General features: G+C 49.6%; 1 protein-coding gene across 22 annotated transcripts in view; it reads left to right on the top strand.

Moving 5' to 3' along the window:
- The window catches only part of CAMK2G (calcium/calmodulin dependent protein kinase II gamma), a 62,470-nt gene that overhangs the window by 26,414 nt on the left and 14,528 nt on the right, over positions 1–21,528 (top strand). For 10 of the 22 annotated variants that reach the window (XM_032140392.3, XM_032140414.3, XM_032140479.3 and 7 more), the window contains 5 exons: positions 109–203; positions 845–967; positions 5,812–5,895; positions 6,141–6,183; positions 10,838–10,881. In XM_032140392.3, the coding sequence (XP_031996283.1) occupies positions 109–203; positions 845–967; positions 5,812–5,895; positions 6,141–6,183; positions 10,838–10,881 (389 nt within the window). Of the gene's footprint in view, positions 1–108; positions 204–844; positions 968–5,811; positions 5,896–6,140; positions 6,184–8,747; positions 8,811–10,837; positions 10,882–20,565; positions 20,599–21,528 lie in introns of all 22 variants that reach the window. The other 12 variants (XM_032140357.3, XM_032140386.3, XM_032140341.3 and 9 more) reach the window with 3 other exon arrangements.

Raw genomic sequence — 21,528 nt, 5'->3', positions numbered from 1 at the left:
TGGTATGGCCCCTGCCTTTCTAGGTGGCTCTGAGCCCTGCATGGTTTTTCTTGGTTCCTCAGGGAAGTAGGCGACTGACCCCCATGACCTGTGTGTTCTGTCTCGTAGGGGTCATCCTGTATATCCTCCTCGTGGGCTATCCTCCCTTCTGGGATGAGGATCAGCACAAGCTGTATCAGCAGATCAAGGCTGGAGCCTATGATGTAAGGACCAGAGAGCCGGGCAGCCAGGCCAGGAAGGGCAGATGTCCTGCTCCTCGGGCTCTGTCCAAGGGAGCAGGCTTGTTTAGTGTGTCACGTGATACAGGGGGTGTCAGGGGACTTTGAGGACCCAGGGATGGGCATCCAGGGCCCAATTCTTGCCACACTATGTCCCAGGGAGCAACTTTCTTTTGCACAGCCTTTTTCATAACTAAAATTGAGGAGCCCACTGAAGTCCTTTGATCTTTACTTGCAAAGAATGGAGCGGCCTCATTGGTGTGCTGTGTAACACAGGGACAAAAGGCCTAGAGACTCCCTCCACTGCAGTGGTACCTTGGGCACATTGCTGAGCCTCTGTTCCCTCCTAAGTAGAGAGCTGGGCTTAAACCAGAGAATGTTGGAGTCCCCTTCCTGCTCTGATCTGATGTTCTGGCATTCTAAACATGACTGTTCTGTCTGTCTTTCCCAGTCTTTAAGTTGACACAGGTTCTGGGATAGCCCCAGGGCTTTTCCAACTCTGCCAGTCACAGCTTTAGATACCACAGAGTATCCCAATTACAGTAGTTGAGTTGAAGACAGAGCCAGTGTTTCAGGGTGTGAAGCTCACCAATCATATTCTTCTTCTCCCTATTCCTGCTCCTTAGTTCCCATCACCAGAATGGGATACGGTAACTCCTGAAGCCAAGAACTTGATCAACCAGATGCTGACCATAAACCCAGCAAAGCGCATCACGGCTGACCAGGCTCTCAAGCACCCGTGGGTCTGTGTAAGTGTCTTTGCCAGTGGCCAAGGAGCCCAGGGGTGTCAGCCTTCTGCGGCACCACCCCCTCCTTCTTACCAGCAGAGATTCATTCTGGGCCCCAAGCAATAACTGAGCAGGCGGGCAGAGGACTGTTGAGGGCCAGAGTCAATAAATGTCACCAGGGAGACTCGGGAGGCTGACGGGGCTGGTGGGCCGCTACTCCTCTCTCCCCCACTCATGGCTGTCAGGCTGGGATTGGTTCTGTTCTTGGATGAGGGCTCAGGTTGACCCTTGCGGACTCCAGGTAGCCGGTGATAGAAAGCAGCTGGCAAAACCCAAAGTGAATTCCCAAGCTGGGGTTCATACTCAGATCTCAACTCCACTGGAGCAGTGACCAAGATCCAACAAATCAACAGAAGGGGTCTCTGATAATTAAAAGCATAAAAGCTGAGGCATAAAGCTTCTGCGCTAAAGTCCTAGGAGAGTCCTCTAGGCTCTCAGTGTGGGTCGACGTACTCTGTTTTCAAACACAATTCTTTCAAGCTGAAATACCTACTTTCAGACAAAGAAGAGGATTTGGTAGAGTTAGGCATCTTGACAACCACGAGGCATTATCTGTCCATTCTGTGTTTATTGAATACCTCTTTGGTGCTGGTCACTGTCTGGGTGCTGGAGATACAAAGATGAATGAGGCATGGTCCCTGCCCCCAAAGATCATCTAGGGAGATAGGCACTCAAACAGGCAGTCATGTTACAATGTGACAAGTAGGTATAAGAATCTAATGAGAGTACAGGAGCTTCTACTGTTCCTGGTGGGTGGTGGGGTTAGTGAAGGCTGCATGGAGGAGGTGACACCCCTGTCCTTGTTCTTGGCAAATAATGAGGTCCTCAGAACATTAACCTGCAGACAGAGTTTAGCACAGTGAGAGGTTATGGGAAACTGGTGAGCTGAAGGAATGTTGAGTTGTTTGGTTGTTGATGAGGCTGCAAATATCAGAATGCAAGAGAATGAGGCAAAAGATTCCCTGACATACAAGTTTCTGCCTAAGGAGTTTGGATTTTATTCTGAAAACATAGGGAATCATTTAAGGGTTTTAGAGAAGGAATGAAATTTGCATTTAAGAACACTTTGGAAGTTGTGTAGAAAATGAATTGCCAGGCATGGTGGCATGTGCCTGTAGTCTCAGCTGCTGGGGATGCTGAGGCAGGAGAATCATAAGCCCAGGAGTTTGAGGCTGCAGTGAGCTATGATTGCACCTGTGAATAGTCATTGTACTCCAGCCTGGGAAAGATGGTCAGACCCCACCTCTTTAAAAAAAAAAAAAGAAGGGAATTGAAAATTTTTAAAAGAAAAGGGCTGGAGACAGAGAGCTCAGGAAGCTTTTTTAATAGTCGTAATAGTCTAAGCAAGACCAGGTGAAGTCTCAGCAGAGGGTAAGGATGGGGGAACGTGCAATGTGTTGAAATTCAAGAGATATTTGAGAGAACCTAGAGGATTTAATTATCTCCAGTTGGATTTGGGGGATCAAAGAAGAGAGAGGCCAGGTTTCAAGTTGGTCCCTGAGTGGAGAGTTGTACCCTCACTGACCCAGAAGAAAACCAGAGGAGGAGCTTGCTTGTGAGACAAGATGATGGTTTTCTCTTTTTTTTTTTTTTTTTGAGATGGAGCCTCGCTCTGTCGCCCAGGCCGGAGTGCAGTGGCACGGTCTCGGCTCACTGCAAGCTCCGCCTTCCGGGTTCACACCATTCTCCTGCCTCAGCCTCCCGAGTAGCTGGGACTACAGGTGCCCGCCACCACACCCGGCTAATTTTTTGTATTTTTAATAGAGATGGGGTTTCACCGTGTTAGTCAGGATGGTCTCGATCTCCTGACCTCGTGATCCACCCGCCTTGGCTTCCCAAAGTGCTGGGATTACAGGCATGAGCCACTGCGCCCGGCCAAGACGATGGTTTTCATTTTGTGCCTACTGAGTATGGTGTCTGGCAACCTCCAGCCAGACACATTCAGTGGGTGGTTAGAAATATGGTCCTAGAGATTAGAAAAGAAGCTAAAAATTGGAAATCCAGGTTGTAGTCATTTCTGTGTAGTTGATAGTGAGGCTGTAGAAATAGCCTCTTCCTATGCTATAGATGTGCCTGTTCCTATGCAGGTTGAGTTCTTACGGTGAGCTTGTATTGGCTGTAGTAGAGAAGAGACGGCCACTACACACCAGCATTTAATGACAGGGAGAGTTAAGGGGCCCAGAAAGGGCACTGAGAGTGAGACCTTCCAGAAGACCCAGAAGCTAAGAAACAGGGGGTCTCAGTGTCAGGAATCAGATGCAGAAGAGTCCCTGATTAAGTTGGGGAAGAATCCCCTGGCTCTGACCATTAGATGCCATTGTTTCATCATTTCACTGAGACAGTGGAGAGAAAGATGGAACCCTGTTTTCAGTGAGATGAAGAGGGAGTGAGGGTGAGGAGGGGCATGGGGAGCTAGGCATTGAGGTGGGAAATAAATGGTGCTACTTAGATTAGGATGGGCCAGGGGAGCTTTTAATGTAAGGCTCACACCTGTAATCCCAGCACTTTGGGAGGCCAAAGCGGGTGATCACTTGAGGCCAGGAGTTTGAGACCAGCCTGGCCAACATAGTGAAACTCCATCTCTACTAAAAATACAAAAAATTAGCTGGGTATGTTGGTACACACCTATAATCCCAGCTACTTGGGAGGCTGAGGCATGAGAATCACTAGAACCCAGGAGGTGGAGGTTGCAGTGAGCCGAGATAATGACACTCCATTCCAGCCTGGGTGACAGAGGGAGACCCTGCCTCTAAAAAAAAAAAAATTTCTTTTTAAAGATTATATTGGTCAGGAGCGGTGGCTCACACCTATAGTCCCAGCACTTTGGGAGACGAAGGTGGGTGGATCACTTGAGCCCGGAAGTTTGAGACCAGCCTGGGCAACATGGCAAAACCCCATCTCTACAAAAAACACTTTAAAAATTAGCTGGTTGTGGTAGCGTGTGCCTTAGCTACTTGGGAGGCTGAGATGAGAGGATCACCTGAGCCTAGAGAGGTGGAGGCTGCAGTAAGCCGTGATTGTGCTACTGCACTCCAGCCTGGGCAACAGAGTGAGATGCTGTTTCAAAAAAAAAATTTTTTTTTTGTTTAAGGAGAGGCTTAACTGTAATCTATAGAGAAGAATCTAGTCCAGAGGAAAGAGTTGAAGATCCTGGCTAATTGAGGAAGTAAAGGTTTGGACAGCAGAAAAAGAGAGGGGGATCCTGAGCCAAGGGCAAGGGCTCCACCCAGGGCATGAGGCGTGATCCCCCTGAGACTCCTATTAGGGTGGAGGCAGGTGAAGATCGGCTTGTGAGTGGAAGTCTGAGCTGAAAGGGGTTCTTGCTGATGACCTCTCATTTTGCTTTTGGAGAAATTTACACCGAGGAGGAGGTGAAATGAGAGACTTGGGGAAGGTAGAGAAGGTGGGGAGAGTTGCCTCCGGACCTGGAAAGAGTGGGCCAAGGGTGAGGGAAAGGATGCAAGGAGGCCCCTTAGTGTTGTGGGCACCTGGCTGCAGGTGCCAGGATTTGTTTTTCTGACAGGCTGGTGAAGACAGCAACAGCAAGGGGAGAGGGCAAGCAACCTGAAACAAGCACCCAAGAATGGGGGAAATATTCTGTTCTGGGGTCATTTTTGCAGGCCCGACCCTCTGCAGTCCTGTGTGTCTTGAGCCCCTGAGGACATCACTATATTCTGAAATTACATAATGATGCTGGTATTGACAACTGAGTCATTGAGGAAGTGTAGACTATGTCCCGTGGACTCTGTTTAAGGAGGCCAGGAAGTTAGCAGTAAATACACTGAAGACAAATTTCCATCCAAAAAAGGCCGGGCACAGTGCCTCACACCTGTAATCCCAGCACTCTGGGAGGCCGAAGTGAGCAGATCACTTGAGGTCAGGAGTCCGAAACCACCAGCCTGGCCAACATGGCCAACCCCGTCTCTACTAAAAATACAAAAATTAGCTGGGTGTGGTGGGATGTGCCTGTAATCCCAGCTACTCGGGAGGCCAAGACAGGAGAACCTGGAAGGCGGAGGCTACGGTGAGCCGAGATCGCACCACTGCACTCCAGCCTGACCGATAAAGCGAGACTCCGTTGCAAAAAAAAAAAAAAAAAATTACATCCAGAATGATGAAAAGAATTGATGCTTCATAGGAGATACACCTAATGCTAAATGATGAGTTAATGGGTGCAGGAAATCAACATGGCACATGGATACATATGTAACAAACCTGCACATTGTGCACATGTACCCTAAAACCCTAAAGTATAATAAAAAAAAAAAATTTAAAAAAAAAAAAAAAAAAAAGAATTGATGCTTCAAGGTGACGATCCTTAGCTTCTGAGATCACGGCTTCATTCAGGACCTTGCTGGGGGTGTACTGAGAGGGGCTCTTGGAAGGAAGGAATGTCCTCTGTAGAGAGCAGGAACCCTGCTGTTCTCTCGCTGCCGAGCACCTGGAATGCAGTAGGTGCTCAGTAAACAGCTGCCTAAGGAGTAACTGAATGAGGATTGCAGCCCCCAGGGTACTCTCCTGTTCCGTAGCCTCTGTTTCCCAAGGAAGAATAGGACGGTCTCTCAGCAGCCCATCTAGCATCCATTACGGCGTGCTCACGTTCATGTTGTCCTTATGTAACCTTGAGTTTGGGGTAGTGCTTTTATTCTAAAAGTGTTTTCACATCTGTGACCTCATTTCATCTTCAGAGCAACTCTGGGGTGGCTGAGTGCATGACCCTGTCCTGGGCATGGTATCGGTGCCAGGACTGTGGGAGGCACAGAGGATCTGGGCTGGGGCTCACAGCCTATCTGTTTGGTTTCTAGCAACGATCCACAGTGGCATCCATGATGCATCGTCAGGAGACTGTGGAGTGTTTGCGCAAGTTCAACGCCCGGAGAAAACTGAAGGTGAGTGTCGTTTCTGGGCTGCCAGCCTCCTTGACATCATGCCTTGCTCCAGTGTGGCTCCTGCCCCATTTCAGAAGGAAGCTCCCTCCTGGCTGGAGCTGGGCTCTGAAGGTTGTACATGTCGCAGGGGAGGGGGCCCAGAGGCCTGATGTCTTCAGGCTCTAGCCAGGACCTGCCTTTGCCTGAGACCAGCCTGCCCTTTTCTAGGGTCTCAGTGAATTCACAGGACCTTCCTCTTTCCCCAGGGTGCCATCCTCACGACCATGCTTGTCTCCAGGAACTTCTCAGGTATGTTTTCCCGGCTGTGTACTTTGCTTATGCCGAGGTGAGTGCATCAGGAGTGGGCTGTTGCCATCCTGGGCACCGCTGGGTTTCCTCGGCATCCTGGGCCACACCTTGACCAGGGCGAGTGAGGATCCTGTTTTGAGGGGCTGCTGCTGCTGCTGAGTCCTGCTTCTGAGATTCAGGGGGCTGGACTCACATTTGTGAATTCTGTTTCCTAGAACTTCCCAAGGAGTAGCCTGCCCAGCTTGCTATGTACCTTGTTTCTCTGGATTCTTATTTAACTCTCTGAAGACTCTCAGCACTTTACAGATTTTAGCCATTCTGGGATCTTGGAGAATGTCCTGGGGGAAGAAAAGAGAGATGAGGTATAGCCAGTCTTCTCAATTGCCAAATTGCCACCATTCATTTGCCTGCTGGGGCGATCTCTTACTTCATTTTGTCCCAAGTGGAGATGACTAATAGAAATTATTCCAGATGTTTAAACCTTTTGTGGCGACTTGTGCTTAAAATATTCCCTGTGATACTAGCTATAGAAGTGAAGAAATAAAGACCAGCAGGAGAGAGGGAAAGGAACTTGCTTAAATTTGCATAAAGAATTGGGAGAGGTGGGACCAATAATTTGTAAATCACACTTGACATTTCTTTTTAAGATGCAAGACACTCCACTCCCCTCTTGCCCCCACCCTCACCCCAGCCCCTATTATTGTTTGCCTTCAATTGGGAAGCACAGTGGTTTTTTTGTGAGGAAAAGATTAATGTCGAGACTGAAGACAGAGAGTGCTCTACCCAGCTTGCCATCTCCCCCCGTCCTCCCTCCCTCTAACCCCTTGCCTCACTGTTTTGGTTCAAGACCCCCCTTCTCCTTCCCATAATAAGACTCCCTCCCCTGCTTCCCCTCTGCACCACCATGGAAAGGGGGTTGTGTGGGAGCCTAAGCCACCACTCAGTGGGAGCCACTTCTGAGTACCCATCCTGATGGGCTCGCCTGCACTGGCTCCAGGTAACCCCAGGGCCTTGGCTGTGAGGATGCTGCAGGCAGGGAGCCTAGGGCTTCATGGTGTAGCCTGAGAGCCATGGAGCTCCGGAAGGCCAGGGCTGGATAGTGAGCCCGGGGCTGGTGGTGCCCTGCTTCAGGCCTTCTCCTTTGACCCTGGTTTGGGGCTTGATCTTGTGTCGTGGGTACCCACGATGGGCATACTGTGGTGTGGATCCACCTCTCGCAGATGGGAACGGGGAAGCGTGGCTGGCTGCCTCCGGTGGAGTTGCGACTGTAGTCCCACGCTTGCTTCTTGTGCTTTAATGACGCAGCTTCTACTTTCTGGGTCTACGAGCCTTTCCAGAGGACATTTAAGGGTGTTTCTGTGCTGCCCCTACAGCGAAGCTCTGTCCTCTCTCCCCTCTGAGTTGAAGAAATGTGAAGACAGGCTGCTGCTTCTCTTTTAGCCCAGCCAGTCAATAGCAAGGGCCCTGTCTTGTGGCCCGGGCCTCCACGTCAGCCTCCCCCTCCATTTCAGGAAACTGGTGTCCTGGTTTCAGGAAATCGGGTGTTAGGGCAAAGCATTTTATTCATCCCTGTAGAGCCTCCTGTTCTTATTGGCCAGACCTAGACTGGCCTTTGATCTCACTTTGCCTTGGGTCAGAGGAGACAAACAATGCTGCAAGCATTCCAGGATGGCCTCTTCTGCCCTGACTCTGGGACAGGTGAGGACAGAGTTTGTCCAGAAGCTTCTGCAGAAAGAGGTGTCTATGGATGCAATCGAGAGGGAAGGGCACCCGTGTGTTTCTCTAGGGCTGTTTTTTGAGTTGACCCCCAGTAGGAGATGTGGCTTATCCTGGACTCTAGCAGTTTGGCTAACAGCGAATCGGGGCCTCCAGAGTGTATTGCTTCAGCAGCGTTTGTTTTCTTTCTCGGGGCTTATTTCTTGGTCACCTTTCACCTCAGCACACTGTGACACACAGACTGAGAACGCTGCCTCTCCCGGCTACCTCCCTTAAGACAGGGACCTGTGTCTCTGAGGGGCTGGGGGCCATGGCGCTGGGGCCCACCAGTAAACTTAGCTGCACAAGGGCCACAGACCCTCCCTGGGCCCCCCACGCCTGTCCCTCTAGTGTGTGGGATGTAGAGAGGGGAGAGGGCTGCTCTGCACCCCCGGCTCTCTCATCGTGGGCTCATTTGGCTTCTAGGGAGGGAAGGACTTGAAGGGAGGGCGTTTCATCACAGCCTTAAGCTAGGGCCGGGCTACCTCAGAAGGGGCACCTCTCACCGGCTCAGGCATTTCGCTGTGGACCCTCCCCCGGAGGGGGTCATGAGACAGGCACTGCAGCCCTCTCCATCTGGTGGGGACGCAGTGTTCCCAATGCCCTGGCCCAGCCCGGTCCTCCCAGGCCCCCAGACTGCTGCAGGGCTGGCTGCGCCTACCTCCTCGGCCTGCCCCTGGCGCTCCGCTCCCCCAGCTCGGCTGGCTTGGCCACGCCGCCTGGGCTGCGCCTCGCGCTGGGGCATGCTCGCTGCTGACGTCCCCGTGGCTTTGCGGGGCTCTGTGCACTGAGAGACTGTATCCCCTCAGTTGGCAGGCAGAGCTCCGCCCCCGCCTCGCCTGCCGCGAGCGCCGCCGGCCTGGCCGGGCAAGGTACGTGGCATGAGTCCTCCCCGACCGCCTGCCTCGGCCCCCTGCCACCCCACCAGGAGGGCCAGCATGCCGGGCCCACTCACCAGGGAGGCGAGTCCCATGCTTGCGGGCTGAGATGGGCATGCCAGACGGACTACCTAACTTGGCATCTGCGAGCGCATCGTTGTTACGGAGCCCCCTAACCAGCCATGCATGCTGGGCGCTTGCCAACTCTCAGGGGGCAGTAGCCTGGGGGCATGGAGCCGGGCAGCGGGAGCCTTTCCAAGAGCCCAATGCCCTGGGAGGGCTGCAGCCAACAGTGGGCCCTCAGAGACAGTGCTGGGCATTGCCCTGAGCTGCCCGGTGCTAGGACTAGATTTCTGCAGCACTGTTTAAGACCCCACAGAGGAGCCGCACTCCTCAAAATTGTGAAGTTTGGTGCTTGCAGGCCTCCAGGTCTGAAAGGCTCCAGAGTGCAGAAGCCTCAGAGCCAGCTGTTTCCGGGTTCAGATCCTAGCCCTGCCACACCCTGAGCGAGTCACACCAGCTGTCCCAGCCTTAATGTCCTCACCTCTCCAATGGGGATGATAAATAACGTGGTGGTGCTTAAGATCACCCTGTCGAAGGCTCTCAGCCCTACCTGTGCAGTACAGCCGTTACCTGGGAGCTCATAAGAAGTCCTAATGCCAGGACCCCACCCCCAGACAATAAAATCAGACCCTCGGGGATAGGATAGGTAGTACGCTTTTTTTAAGCTCCCAGGTGATCCTAATGGGCAACCAGCGTTGAGAGCTGGCTGGTGAATGGAAAGCACTTAGTAGGAGGTCAGGCACAGGAGTCAACACATTTAAAAAACAACATTCAAACCCAGCACGACAAGATAAGATCAAAGGTCTTTTTCTGGAGTCAGAATTCTTGTAATGGAAGGACTCCTGTTCTCACTGGAGAGAGATGGAACACAGCCTGGGGAGGAATGGCTACCCAAAGGGCAGGAGGGTGGCAGCAATAGTGACAACGATGGTGGACACTTACTGAGTACTTGCTATATGCCAGGCACTCTGCTAAGTGCTTTTCATGCATAATCCCACCAGATTCCCACCACTGTTTTGTGATGTCGGCCCTACTTTATCCCATTTTATAGATAAAGAAATTGAGGCTCAGAGAGGTTAAGTAACTCACCAAAGGTCACACAGCTGGCAAGTGGTGGAACCAAGATACAAACCCAGGGCAGGCAGTCCAGGTGTATCAGACAGTTGGGCTGATTCCATCTCCCTGTGCCTCCCAGACTCTCCTCCCCACTGTCTGCTGCCTTCCTGTGGCCTTTTGTGGCCAGCTGGTGTCACCAGCCTTCTGGCACAGAGCTCCTCACCCTGGAGCGTCACCCCATGCCTGGCTAGAATCTGTTTGACAGCTCATTATTCTGCCGAGTCCTTCCTGCTCACAGGTCCAGAGAGTGGACACTGGGGAAAGGGTGGCAGCTAGGACCCAGTGAACCTGGTGAGGACCTGCCCAGTGAAGGCTTCAACCCCCTGGCAAAACCCTCCTGTAGGTGGTCCTGGTTTCTGTGTCTGTGTCTGTCTGTCCTCCGGTCTCCTGTGTGAACTGTAACACTCTGCTTCTTGAGAACACTCAGAAGATGTCTTGCATCCTTGCAGTTTGGCCATCCAGAGAACTTCCATGGCACCTAGGGATGGAGCCCTCACTCTTTCACCCTGGCACTCTGCTTCCAGGCCTGGGTGGAAGCTGTCAAAGGCAGAGTCCCCAGTGCCCCAGGCAGCTCCAGTACTGAGCATGGTTTCTCCTCTAAGTGTCGTGCATCCATGCCCTCTTCCACGCAGAGGAGATCCTGAGGTGCCACCCTGAGGGCTCTGACGCCACTCGAGATCCCCTTCTTACTGAGAGGCTATAGGAAGTGCCTCTTTTGGGGGTTTCGGGAGACCCTTGGCCCCTTGTCAGACACAGCACTCTCTTGTGGATCTGGCTGCCGGACTTCAGGTTGGGGAGAGGGTACAATGCAGGAGACTTTATTTTCCTCTTTGTTTTCACAGCTGCCAAAAGTCTATTGAACAAGAAGTCAGATGGCGGTGTCAAGGTAAGTGTCTCCAGCCTCTGAACAGACTGGCCTCTTTCTCCCCACAGTCACTATGAGAATTCTTGGCACCTGGTTCCCCCTTTCCCAGGGAATCTTCCTATCCTTGCTAGTCTGCTTTAAACCAGATGCCTTTGTGCTCAGAACAGAAGGTTCTGCTGGCCTGAGAGGGAAGTAGGGAGGTATTTTTCCTGGCCCTAGCTGGAAGGGAATGACTCAGGGGAAGTGATCCAAATCATAGTTTATACCAGAGCTGAATCCGGAATCTGACTTCAACACGGATGCTTCATCTCCAGGGCTTGACTCTGGGTTTTTTAGGTCATTTGGTTATCTTTCTTTTTTTCCTTTTTAGAGCACAAATCCTTTTAATCAAATGAAAGCCAAGTTTGCCTGAGTGATTCAGGCAGGGTATAGGGCTTGGAACCTGAAACCACTCTCCTTTTGGTCTTTTTCCTTCTGTCTACAACACTTTCAGATCCCACTGAGTGCAACAACCTCGAGCTTTCTTGACGCATAGGCTCCTCAGAAAGAGGCAAAGGCCATGGTGGATCATGGCTTGTTCCCACTGGGTGAGGGAGCTTTTCCCATGGGACTGGGGCAAGAGGAGGGACCTGGGACCCATCAGGAGCCCTGCTGGGAATGGCTGCTTGGCCAAGGTAGAGGAGAGGTGACTGGGGCTACCCACAGGGCCCAAGACATTCTGTAGATGCTTTGGGGGCAGAAAGGATCCTGGGGCTAGGGCATTGGGTAGGAGCTCATGCTATCTTGAAGCCTCCCAGCTTACACTCTAGACTAGATTTTCACTGGGCCTTTTCCCAAGATCTTGCGTCAACAGCTGAGATACACACACATGCCCCGTTCCCTCCCCACTCCCTCCTCTTTCCCTCATTCTCTGCATGCCTGCTTCTGTGTCCTTCCGCCCCTCGCAGGAGAGCTTGGGCTCCGCGCACACCCTCTGACATGGAGCTGGGGGCATTGTGCAGTCCCCAAGCTCTGCCCCTGAGCTAGATGGATGGAGCCAGGTGAGGAAAAGGGGCAGGTTTAGTTAGAGAGAGTGTTTAATAAGTACCTGTCAGTCAGATGTCCATGCAGCATTCTGTTCTGAGGGGTACACAACAGAGGTGTAAGAGGGGGTGTGGCTTTCAGTCGCCATAGGAAGGGTGCCGCACCTGGAGTCAGCTGAGCACTGCTAGTGGACCCACGTGAGATGGTTTAGTCCAGGAAGCTCATTGGAGACAGCGTACTGGAGAAAGCTGGAGGGACATAGGTGAGACTCACTTTGCAGTTTTACTTTTCTGCTATATGTTTTCTTTAAATTGAAAATATGGGTCAGGCTTGGTGGCTCACTCCTGTAATCCTAGCACTTTGGGAGGCTAAGGCGGGTGGATCACCTGAGGTCAGGAATTCAAGACCAGCCTGGCCAACCTGGTGAAACTCCATCTCTACAAAAATACAAAAATTAGCCAGTCATAATGGCCGGTGCCTGTAATCCCAGCTACTCGGGAGGCTGAGGCAGGAGAATGGATTGAACCCGGGAGGCGGAGGTTGCAGTGAGCCAAGATTGCGCCATTGCACTCCAGCCTGGGTGACAGAGCAAGACTCCATCTGAAAATAAAAGAAAAAAGAAAAGAGAAAAGAAAACAATGTGCCATTTCTGTAACTTAAAAAAAACTAATTATATTTGTATGGGTTCTCTTATACATATTGATGTTCTCTGCCCAGTGAGAACACAGGGTGTGTGGTAGAGGGATGTCAAAAATATGGTTGGATCAGTCTTATCGGGCAGAATTGGAAGTTTCTGTGTCAGACCATGGGAAATACCATAGGCCACTGAGCAGGGAAGCTCTGGTGAGAGTGCTGATAGAAATGATTTGGCAAGCTGGGTGCGGTGGCTTCACTCCTGTAATTCCAGCATTTTGGGATGCTGAGGCAAGAGGATTGCTTGAGTCCAGGAGTTCAAGACCAGCCTGGGCAAAACCTTGTCTGTGAAAAAAAAAAAAAAAATTAACTGGGCATAGTGGTGTGCATCTGTAGTCACAGCTACTTGGGAGGCTGAGGTGAGAGAACTGCCTAAGCCCAGGGAGTTCGAGCCTGCGGTGAGCCAAGATCAAGTCACTACAGTCTCCAGCCTGGGTGACAGAGTGAAACCCTGCCTCAAAAAAAAAAAAAAAAAAAAAAAAAAGATAACCTGCTGTGCCCCCAGGAGTTGGGAAGGCAAAACTTAATCTACCTTTTAAGGTGTTTACAGTGGGAGAGACACAAGGCAGCTACTGGTTCTATGGAGTCTGCTAAGGTCTCAGGGAGGGTGCACCTGGCAGGTGCTGCGGGAACAGACAGATAAACATCCAAACAAGGACAGGAATCTTCCGGAAGGAGACAGCCCAGGAATTGAGCTTGAGAGAGTAGCTGGATTTTGCTGGGTTAAGGAGGAGACAGGAGGGGAGGGATATTCCAGGCAGAGGGAAGAGCGCATGTGAAGATACATGAGGTTGAAACAGCATGGTGATTCTGGGAACTTCAGTACCTTCTTTATGGCTGAAGGGAAGAGCAATTGCATAAAATGAGACCTGAGATAAAGCAGTGACTGCTGAGGTGGAGGGGAGAGGATGGAAAAGGCACCACTACGGAACAGGTTTCTAGCCAAACTTTCTAGATAATACTGGTCTCAAAGATGAAGGTCATGTGCAGCCATGTAAGATTAGCCCAAGGAGCCAGCTCAAACCATGCACATCCAGGGCCCAGCTTGGAATTCATATTCTGGAGGCCTTGGCTGGGAGGCAGAATCTGTGAATTTTAAAAACACTTTTAGGCCGGGCGCGGTGGCTCAAGCTTGTAATCCCAGCACTTTGGGAGGCCGAGGTGGGCGAATCACGAGGTCAGGAGATCGAGACCACGGTGAAACCCCATCTCTACTAAAAATACAAAAAATTAGCCGGGCGTCGTGGTGGGCGCCTGTAGTCCCAGCTACTCGGAGAGGCTGAGGCAGGAGAATGGCGTGAACCCGGGAGGCGGAGCTTGCAGTGAGCAGAGATTGCGCCACTGCACCCCAGCCTGGGCAACAGAGTGAGACTCCGTCTCAAAAAAAAAAAAAAAAAAATCACTTTCATGAATCCAAAGCACATGAAGGTTTAAGAGTCTGGTAAAGGCAAAATTTCGGGGTTATGTGTTAAGAAAGGGCTGGAACAAGAGTCGGCAAAGGAAACAGAGGAAGGACAGAGAGGTAGGGGAAAAACAGACGTGTACAGCAGCAGCAGCTCTCCCAGGAACCCTGAGGATGAGGGCTGGGCAGACACATCATTAGGTAAAGGCTCTAAATGGGGACATGCGTGGGGAACCTAGCCCTGCAATGTGTTGTGTGTCTGACCCTGACATGTGCTCAGTAAATGAGTTTTATGCCACATTCTTTTGAGAAAAGAGCTTCAATATCATGGTGGGAACCAGAGGCCAATGATCACCCAAAATTAAAAGGCCAACCGCATATTCACAGCAGTTGTGATGGGAGGGGTTAATATTTTTATTGAAAGAGTTTCTGTAACAAATAATCCCTATTAAAACCCAGTAGAGGCTGGGCGTGATGGCTCATGCCTGTAATCCCAGCACTTTGGGAGGCCTAGGCGGGCAGACCACGAGGTCAGGAGATCGAGACCATCCTGGCTAACACGGTGAAACCCCGTCTCTACTAAAAATACAAAAAATTAGCCGGGCGTGGTGGCGGGCACCTGTAGTCCCAGCTACTTGGGAGGCTGAGGCAGGAGAATGGCGTGAACCCAGGAGGTGGAGCTTGCAGTGAGCTGAGATTGTGCCACTGCACTCCATCCTGGGCGATAGAGTGTGACTCCGTCTCAAAAAAAAAAAAAAAACCCAGTAGATAGGCTAGGTGCGGTGGCTCACATCTGTAATCCCAGCACTTTGGGAGGCTGAGGCGGGCCGACCAGTTGAGGCCAGGAGTTTGAGACCAGCCTGGCCAACATGGTGAAACCCCATCTCTGCTAAAAATACAAAAAGTAGCCAGGTGTGATGGTGCATGCCCGTAGTCCCAGCTACTCGGGAGGCTGAGGCAGGGGAATCACTTGAACCTGGCGGGGCAGAGGTTGCTGTGAGCCGGGATTGCGCCACTGCACTCCAGCCTGGGGGACAGAGCAAGACTCCATCTCAAAAAAAAAAAAAAGGAAGATAGATGATCAAAGAAAATAAACTGACAACCTGAAAACGAGGAAGTAGAACTGGATAGCAAATGTGGAAACATTTCTAGCCTCACTAGTATCAGAGAAATGCAAATTGAAACAAGGTGCCATTTTTGGACTCTTTAGTTAGTGATGATAGTGAAAACCAGAATGGTCCTTTCTAAAACAGCCTGTGTGTCAAAACCATAAAAATGCTTCTACCTCTTTTACCCTGTTAATTCTACTTCTGAGAGGTTTTCCTAAAGAAATAATTCAAAATAGGAAAAAGCTAAAAGCAGAAAAATGTTGAACATGACATTATTTATAGCTGTGGAAAGATTGGAGACTGGGCACAGTGGCTTATGCCTGTAATCTCAGCACTTTGTGAGGCCAAGTTGGGAGGACTGCTTGAACCCAAGAGCTTGAGACCAGCCTGGGAAATGTAGTGAGACCCCATCTCTAAAAAAAAAAAAAAAAAAAAAAAATTAGCCGAGCATGGTGGTACGTGCCTGTAGTCCCAGCTACTTGGGAGGCTGAGGTGGGAGGATTGCCTGAGCCCAGGAGGCTGAGGTTACAGTGAGCCAGGATCAATCACCACTGCACTCCAGCCTGGGTGACAGAGTGAGGCTCTGTTTAAAACAAAAAAAACAAAAAAAAAAAAAAGAAGAAAAAAAAAGATTGGAGACAATTTGAAAAGCCAGTAAGGAACCAGACACAGTGGTGCGTACCTGTAGTCCCAGCTACTCAGGAGGCTGTGGCAGGAGAGAATTGCTTGAGCCCAGGAATTCGAGGCCAGCTGGGCAACATAATGAGACCCCCGACTCTTAAAAATGTTTTTAAATTTAAAAATAAAAAGGTTTTTTAAAAGCCAATAAATGACTAAATAATTATGGGAAATCTATTTAATAAACTATTAAAAAGTTACTAATCTTCATGACCATAGGGATTTAAGTGAAAAATAAAGTGCAGAAATGCTTTATATTAAGTGAAGAAAGTGGTATATAAAGGAGTACAGACAAGCCAGGCACGGTGGCTCACGCCTGTAATCCCAGCCCTTTGGGAGCCCGAGGCAGGCGGATCACGAGGTCAGGAGATCGAGACCAGCCTGGCCAACATGGTGAAACCCCATCTCTACTAAAAATACAAAAATTAGCTGGGCGTGGTGGTGCATGTCTGTAATCCCACCTACTCGGAAGGCTGAGGCAGGAGAATCGCTTGAACTAGGGAGTCGGAGGTTGTGGTGAGTCAAGATCGCGCCACTGCACTCCAGCCTGGTGACAGAGCAAGATTCTGTCTTGAAAAATTAAAAAAAAAAATAAAGGAGTGCATATACTATCATTCTAAATTTGGTTTGAAGAAACGTGCTTGTAGATATTTATTCAGTATATAATATGTGGATAAAATAGGGACTGGAAGAAAGCCCACTGAAGTGTCAGCAGTAACTTCACCAGGTGATGGGAATTTGATAAACTTTTTTTCTTATACATTTTTCCGTATTCTACATTTTTCATCTAGATTGTGCACTACTGTTACCAGAATTTTTTTTTAAATACTATTTTTTTTTTTTTTTTAAAGTAAAGCATAATACCAGGTGTGGCAACTCATGCCTGTTAATCCCAGCTACTTGGGAGGCTGAGGTGGGAGGATCGCTTGAGCCCAGGAAGTCCAGCCTGGGCAACATAAGCAAGACTCCATCTCAATTAAAATAAAAAGAAAAGAGGTAAGGAATGTGCTTGTATTATTATATCTTATAATGATATCTTTTTTGTTTTTTGAGACAGGGTCTCACTCTGTCCCCCAGCCTGGAGTATAGTGGTGTGATCTCGGCTCACTGCAACCTCCGCCTCCCGGGCTTAAGTGATTCTTCCACCTCAGCCTCCTGAGTAGCTGGGAATACGGGCATGTGCCACCACGCCCGGCTGATTTTTGTATTTTTAGTAGAGATGGGGTTGCCCAGGCTAGTCTTGAACTCCTGAGCTCAGGTGATCTGCCCACCTCGACCTCCCAAAGTGCTGGGGTTACAGGCATGAGCCACCATGCCTGGCCTATAATGATATCTTAAAAGATTGCTTTCTTTTTTTTTTTTTTTAGACAGAATCTCACTCTCACCCAGGCTGGAGTGCAATGGCGTGGTCTTGGCTCACTGCAACCTCCGCCTCGCGGGTTCAAACAATTCTCCAACCTCAGCCTCCCAAGTAGCTGGGACTACAGGCGCGTGCCACCACGCCCGGCTAATTTTTGTATTTTTAGTAGAGACGGGGTTTTGCTGTGTTGGCCAGGCTGGTCTCGATCTCCTGACCTTGTGATCCGCCCGCCTCGGCCTCCCAAAGTGCTAGGATTACAGGCATGAACCACCGTGCCCGGCTGATTGCATTTTTTTAAAAGATTGGAAGATTGCTAGGAGTATGAGTGGTTTTCCCATGCCCCTTCTCTGTTTTCCAAATTGCTTGTATTGTGGCTGCAGTCCTTTTATAATATGAAACAGGTAAATAACAACTTATGTTGTGGCTGCATCAAAGGGGTGAGAAACGAAAAGGAGAGGACAAAGCAAGATGTGCAGAGTTCGACCTTTCCAGGCTCTCTGAAAGTCAAGGTTTTGATCAATGTTATGAGGGAGGCCTGTGAAGTAGCTCAGATGGTCTTGAGCTTTCAGCATCATGGATTCTTCTTTTAGATCCCATCTTCCCTTCCCAACTCCCCCTCCCTCAATTCCTACCGCTTAAGTGTCCCTAGGGCGATTTCTTTTTCACTGTTCAGAAGCTTTCTGCAAGATGTTCAAAATACTAGCGTTGGTTTGAGCAGCTAGTCTGTCTTGTGCTCTTGATTTGGGGGACTTAGCTTCTATTTAGATTTCTTTGAAGGTGGATGCCAGTGACCCAGGGTCTGTGGAAGAGTAAGAGCCACTTGTGAGGATGACTGAAGAGGCCACAAACTCTCAGATCCTGAGAGTGTAGGACAACTTGTGCCTTCTGCTAGTCCCAGGCCAGAATGGCCATCCTATCTTTAAAAAAGAAAGAAAGCAAGAAAAACGAAAGGTTATAGTTATTTCCCTAAGTACTATTTGAATTATTTTGTTAAATTAAGTATGGGAAAGAGGTTTGAACCCTTTTCCAGCTTAAATTTTTAAATAAATATACAGTTTTTAAGTAAAAGTGACATATGATTCTTTAGAAATCATCTGACATTTAGCCAGGCATGGTGGTGTGCACCTGTAGTCCTAACTACTCAGGAGGCTGAGGCAGGAGGATCCCTTGAGCCCAGGAGGTTGAGGCTGCAGTGAGCCATGATCATGCCAGTAATTCAGCCTGGGCAATAGAGCAAGACCTTATCTCTAAAAAAATAATAAAAAGACCTCACATTTAGACAATGTGGTAGTGTGCTGGTTCAGATGGAGCCCAGCTATGCATGGCTAAGGGCAAATCCCTGAATGGAGAAGGAAATTGAAAAATGTTCACTAACCTGAGAAACAGTCTTTGGAAAAGGGTGATCTCAGGTTCTTATGCAGGACAATTTAGGAAAAAGAGAGCCAGCCAGGAGAAGGCTGAGAACTTATTCCCCATTAGTCAAAAATCTGCTTTAAGTCAAGATCCTGCAATGGCCTTTGACAACAAGCCCCTGAAAATCACCAGAACCAAGACTGGGCCTGGTGAGTGAGTACCTGTGCAGAGTTCTCGCTGCCGTGATTCAGTGCAAGTTAGAAACCTGTGCTCTTCTTTAGCCTGGGGAAAAACCAAAGTCAGCAAACCCAGCTCAACTCAGCAAACTTTTGTTGCCTGTGTGCGTTTAACTATAAGGCATGTTGCTAGGTACTGTGGAAATTGTAAAGATACATAAGATAGGAACCTTCCTGAAAGCAGTAACACTTTAGTTGGGTAAAGGGATAAGGAGACACACACACACATAGACACACACACACACACACACACACACACACACACACACACACCTTGCTACCTGTATTATATATATAAATATAAGGGAACTCCCTCTTTTTGAGGGATAATTTTAGAAGTAAAATCTCATATTTGAGCATATTTAAAAGGCCACTGTAAGGCTGGGTGCGGTTGCTCAGGCTTGTAATTCCAGCACTTTGGGAGGCCGAGGCAGGTGGATCACCTGAGGTCAGGAGTTCGAGACCAGCCTGGCCAACATGGCGAAACCCCGTCTCTCTACTAAAAATACAAAAAAAATTAGCGGGGCATGGTGGTGGGCGCCTGTAATCCCAGCTACTCAGGAGGCTAAGGCAGGAGAATTGCTTGAACCCGGGAGGCGGAGGTTGCAGTGAGCCAAGATGGCACCACTGCACTCCACCCTGGGCAACAGAGCGAGACTCCCTAAAAAAAAAAAAAAAAAAAAAAAAAAATTAATAAATAAAAGGCCAATGTAAAAGAGGCCTAACTATATTTAGGTTTTTCTTTTCCTTTAAATCTAATTCTAAATTATGGACCATTGTCAATATTTGTAGCCTCTTTCGTTGATTATAATAATAATCCTGAAAATGCCTTCTAAAGAATGCTGGCCCCTTGAGGGCAGGAGCAGTTTATCAGCTGTGTTTACTGTACCTGAAACAGCCCTCAGTGTTTGCTGGGCATTGTTAAATGAATGTGCAAAAGGTGAAAGACAGACAGACATATTACAGGGGGACCTTACCCCCAGTGAGCTAATGATGACTTTCATAATTACCCTTCATTTTTTAAACACAATCTTCTGGGATATATTTTTAGTGTTCCACATGGTCTTCCTCTTGATGCGTCTGTTTCACATGTGAACGTAAAGTTCGTGAGCATCTGGTTGAGGCTGAGGAACCACTGCTTTCAACATTCTCTGTGGCTTACATCCCTGCATTTTTATGATCACTGTAGTTTTAATCACTGGCACTCCTGTGTTTCCATTTTCCACGAATTGCAAAATGCAATAAAAAATTCAAATATTGTAAACAAGCATGGCTATACTGACAAAGGAAGGCCAACATTTAACTGCTAGGTGAATTTCAAAAGCTCAGCATCTTTATCTAAAAAGCATAGTAGGGGTGCAGTGAAGTCAGAAGTCAAATTTTATTAGAGCTGAGGACAGTCTGTAGTAGCTTTTGCTTTTTCCCTGGTGGCTGGTCACTTGAATTTCAGACAGTTCTAGTAAAGAGAGAAAATAAATAACATTACAGGGTGAGCTAACCCTATGAACCCAGACCTGTAAATTTGTAGCAAAATGATACTTACCCTCACAGACTTGTGACTTAATCTCCTTAAGAGGCTTTTTTTGAGCAAGGCTGAGACATCTCAGAAGATACTAAATCTGTGTCTGTGAACCTGACCGCAAAAGAGTTCTTCCCTCCCAGGGTCTGGAGGGTGCGAGTGCCTGTCGGTCCATGTGCTGTTTAACCCTCTGGTGCTGGACTCCGGGTCTCCCTCCGCTCTTTTCTCCCCAATGCAGAGCCCACGCTGGTGCGCTAACCTGCAGCGTCTCTGTGCTTCTCTTCTTACCTCCTCTTTCCCCTTCTCTTTCCCTCTTGCTGTGGTGTGTCCAGAAAAGGAAGTCGAGTTCCAGCGTGCACCTAATGGTGAGCCTTGCCTGCCCACCCATCGCCCACTCCATGCTGCCTGTGCCCGCCTGCCAGCCACGCAAACCTGTTCTGCCACGTGCGTGTGCCTCACTCATCCTCACTGCATGTCTGTGCTGTGTGGGCAGGTGTGGTCTGTCCTGCCAGGCGGGGGCCATTGCCCAAGGTCACCCAGTAGCCTAAAAAGTGGGCATTGGAAGGGGTGGTACGGCACCCCCTGCTGTGGAGCTTGGACAGACCCCAGCGGCCCAGGGTAGGATGTGAAGCTGGTAGGGACTTGGGGCAAGCAAGGGAGAGACCCTCACTCTCTGTCACCCAGAAGGAGAGGCCCTGCTTCCCAGGCATGAGCAGCTGCTTCCTACAGACTGGCAGCTGGAGGGCAACTGTGTGGTGGGCAGAGGAGCTGGTTGCAGGCTCCCACTTGTGAGTCTTGCTCTCCTGGCTCTGCCCCCGTGCAAATCCCATTCTCTCTAGCTGTGCCCAGTGGTTCATCCTGCCCACCCAGCCCTCGGGGGGACAGCTAACTCATCTTTCTCACGGGACACTGGGCACCAAGGGCAACACAGCAGCCTTAGTCATTATGAAACCATCCATTAAAACCAGAGGTGGGGGCCGGGCGCAGTGGCTCACGCCTGTAATCCTAGCACTTTGGGAGGCCAAGGCAGGTGGATCACGAGGTCAGGAGATTGAGACCATAACACGGTGAAACACCATCTCTACTAAAAATACAAAAAATTAGACAGGCATGGTGGTGGGCGCCTGTAGTCCCAGCCACTTGGGAGGCTGAGGCAGGAGAATGGCGTAAACCCAGGAGGCGGAGCTTGCAGTGAGCTGAGATCGCACCACTGCACTCCAGCCTGGGCGACAGAGCAAGACTCCGTCTCAAAAACAAAACAAAACAAAAAACCAGAGGTGGGGCCACTTGGGTGA

The sequence above is a fragment of the Hylobates moloch genome, unplaced genomic scaffold (genome assembly GCF_009828535.3).
Source record: "Hylobates moloch isolate HMO894 unplaced genomic scaffold, HMol_V3 SCAFFOLD_3, whole genome shotgun sequence".
NCBI lineage: Eukaryota > Metazoa > Chordata > Mammalia > Primates > Hylobatidae > Hylobates > Hylobates moloch.
This window is presented reverse-complemented; position numbering and strand designations above follow the sequence as displayed.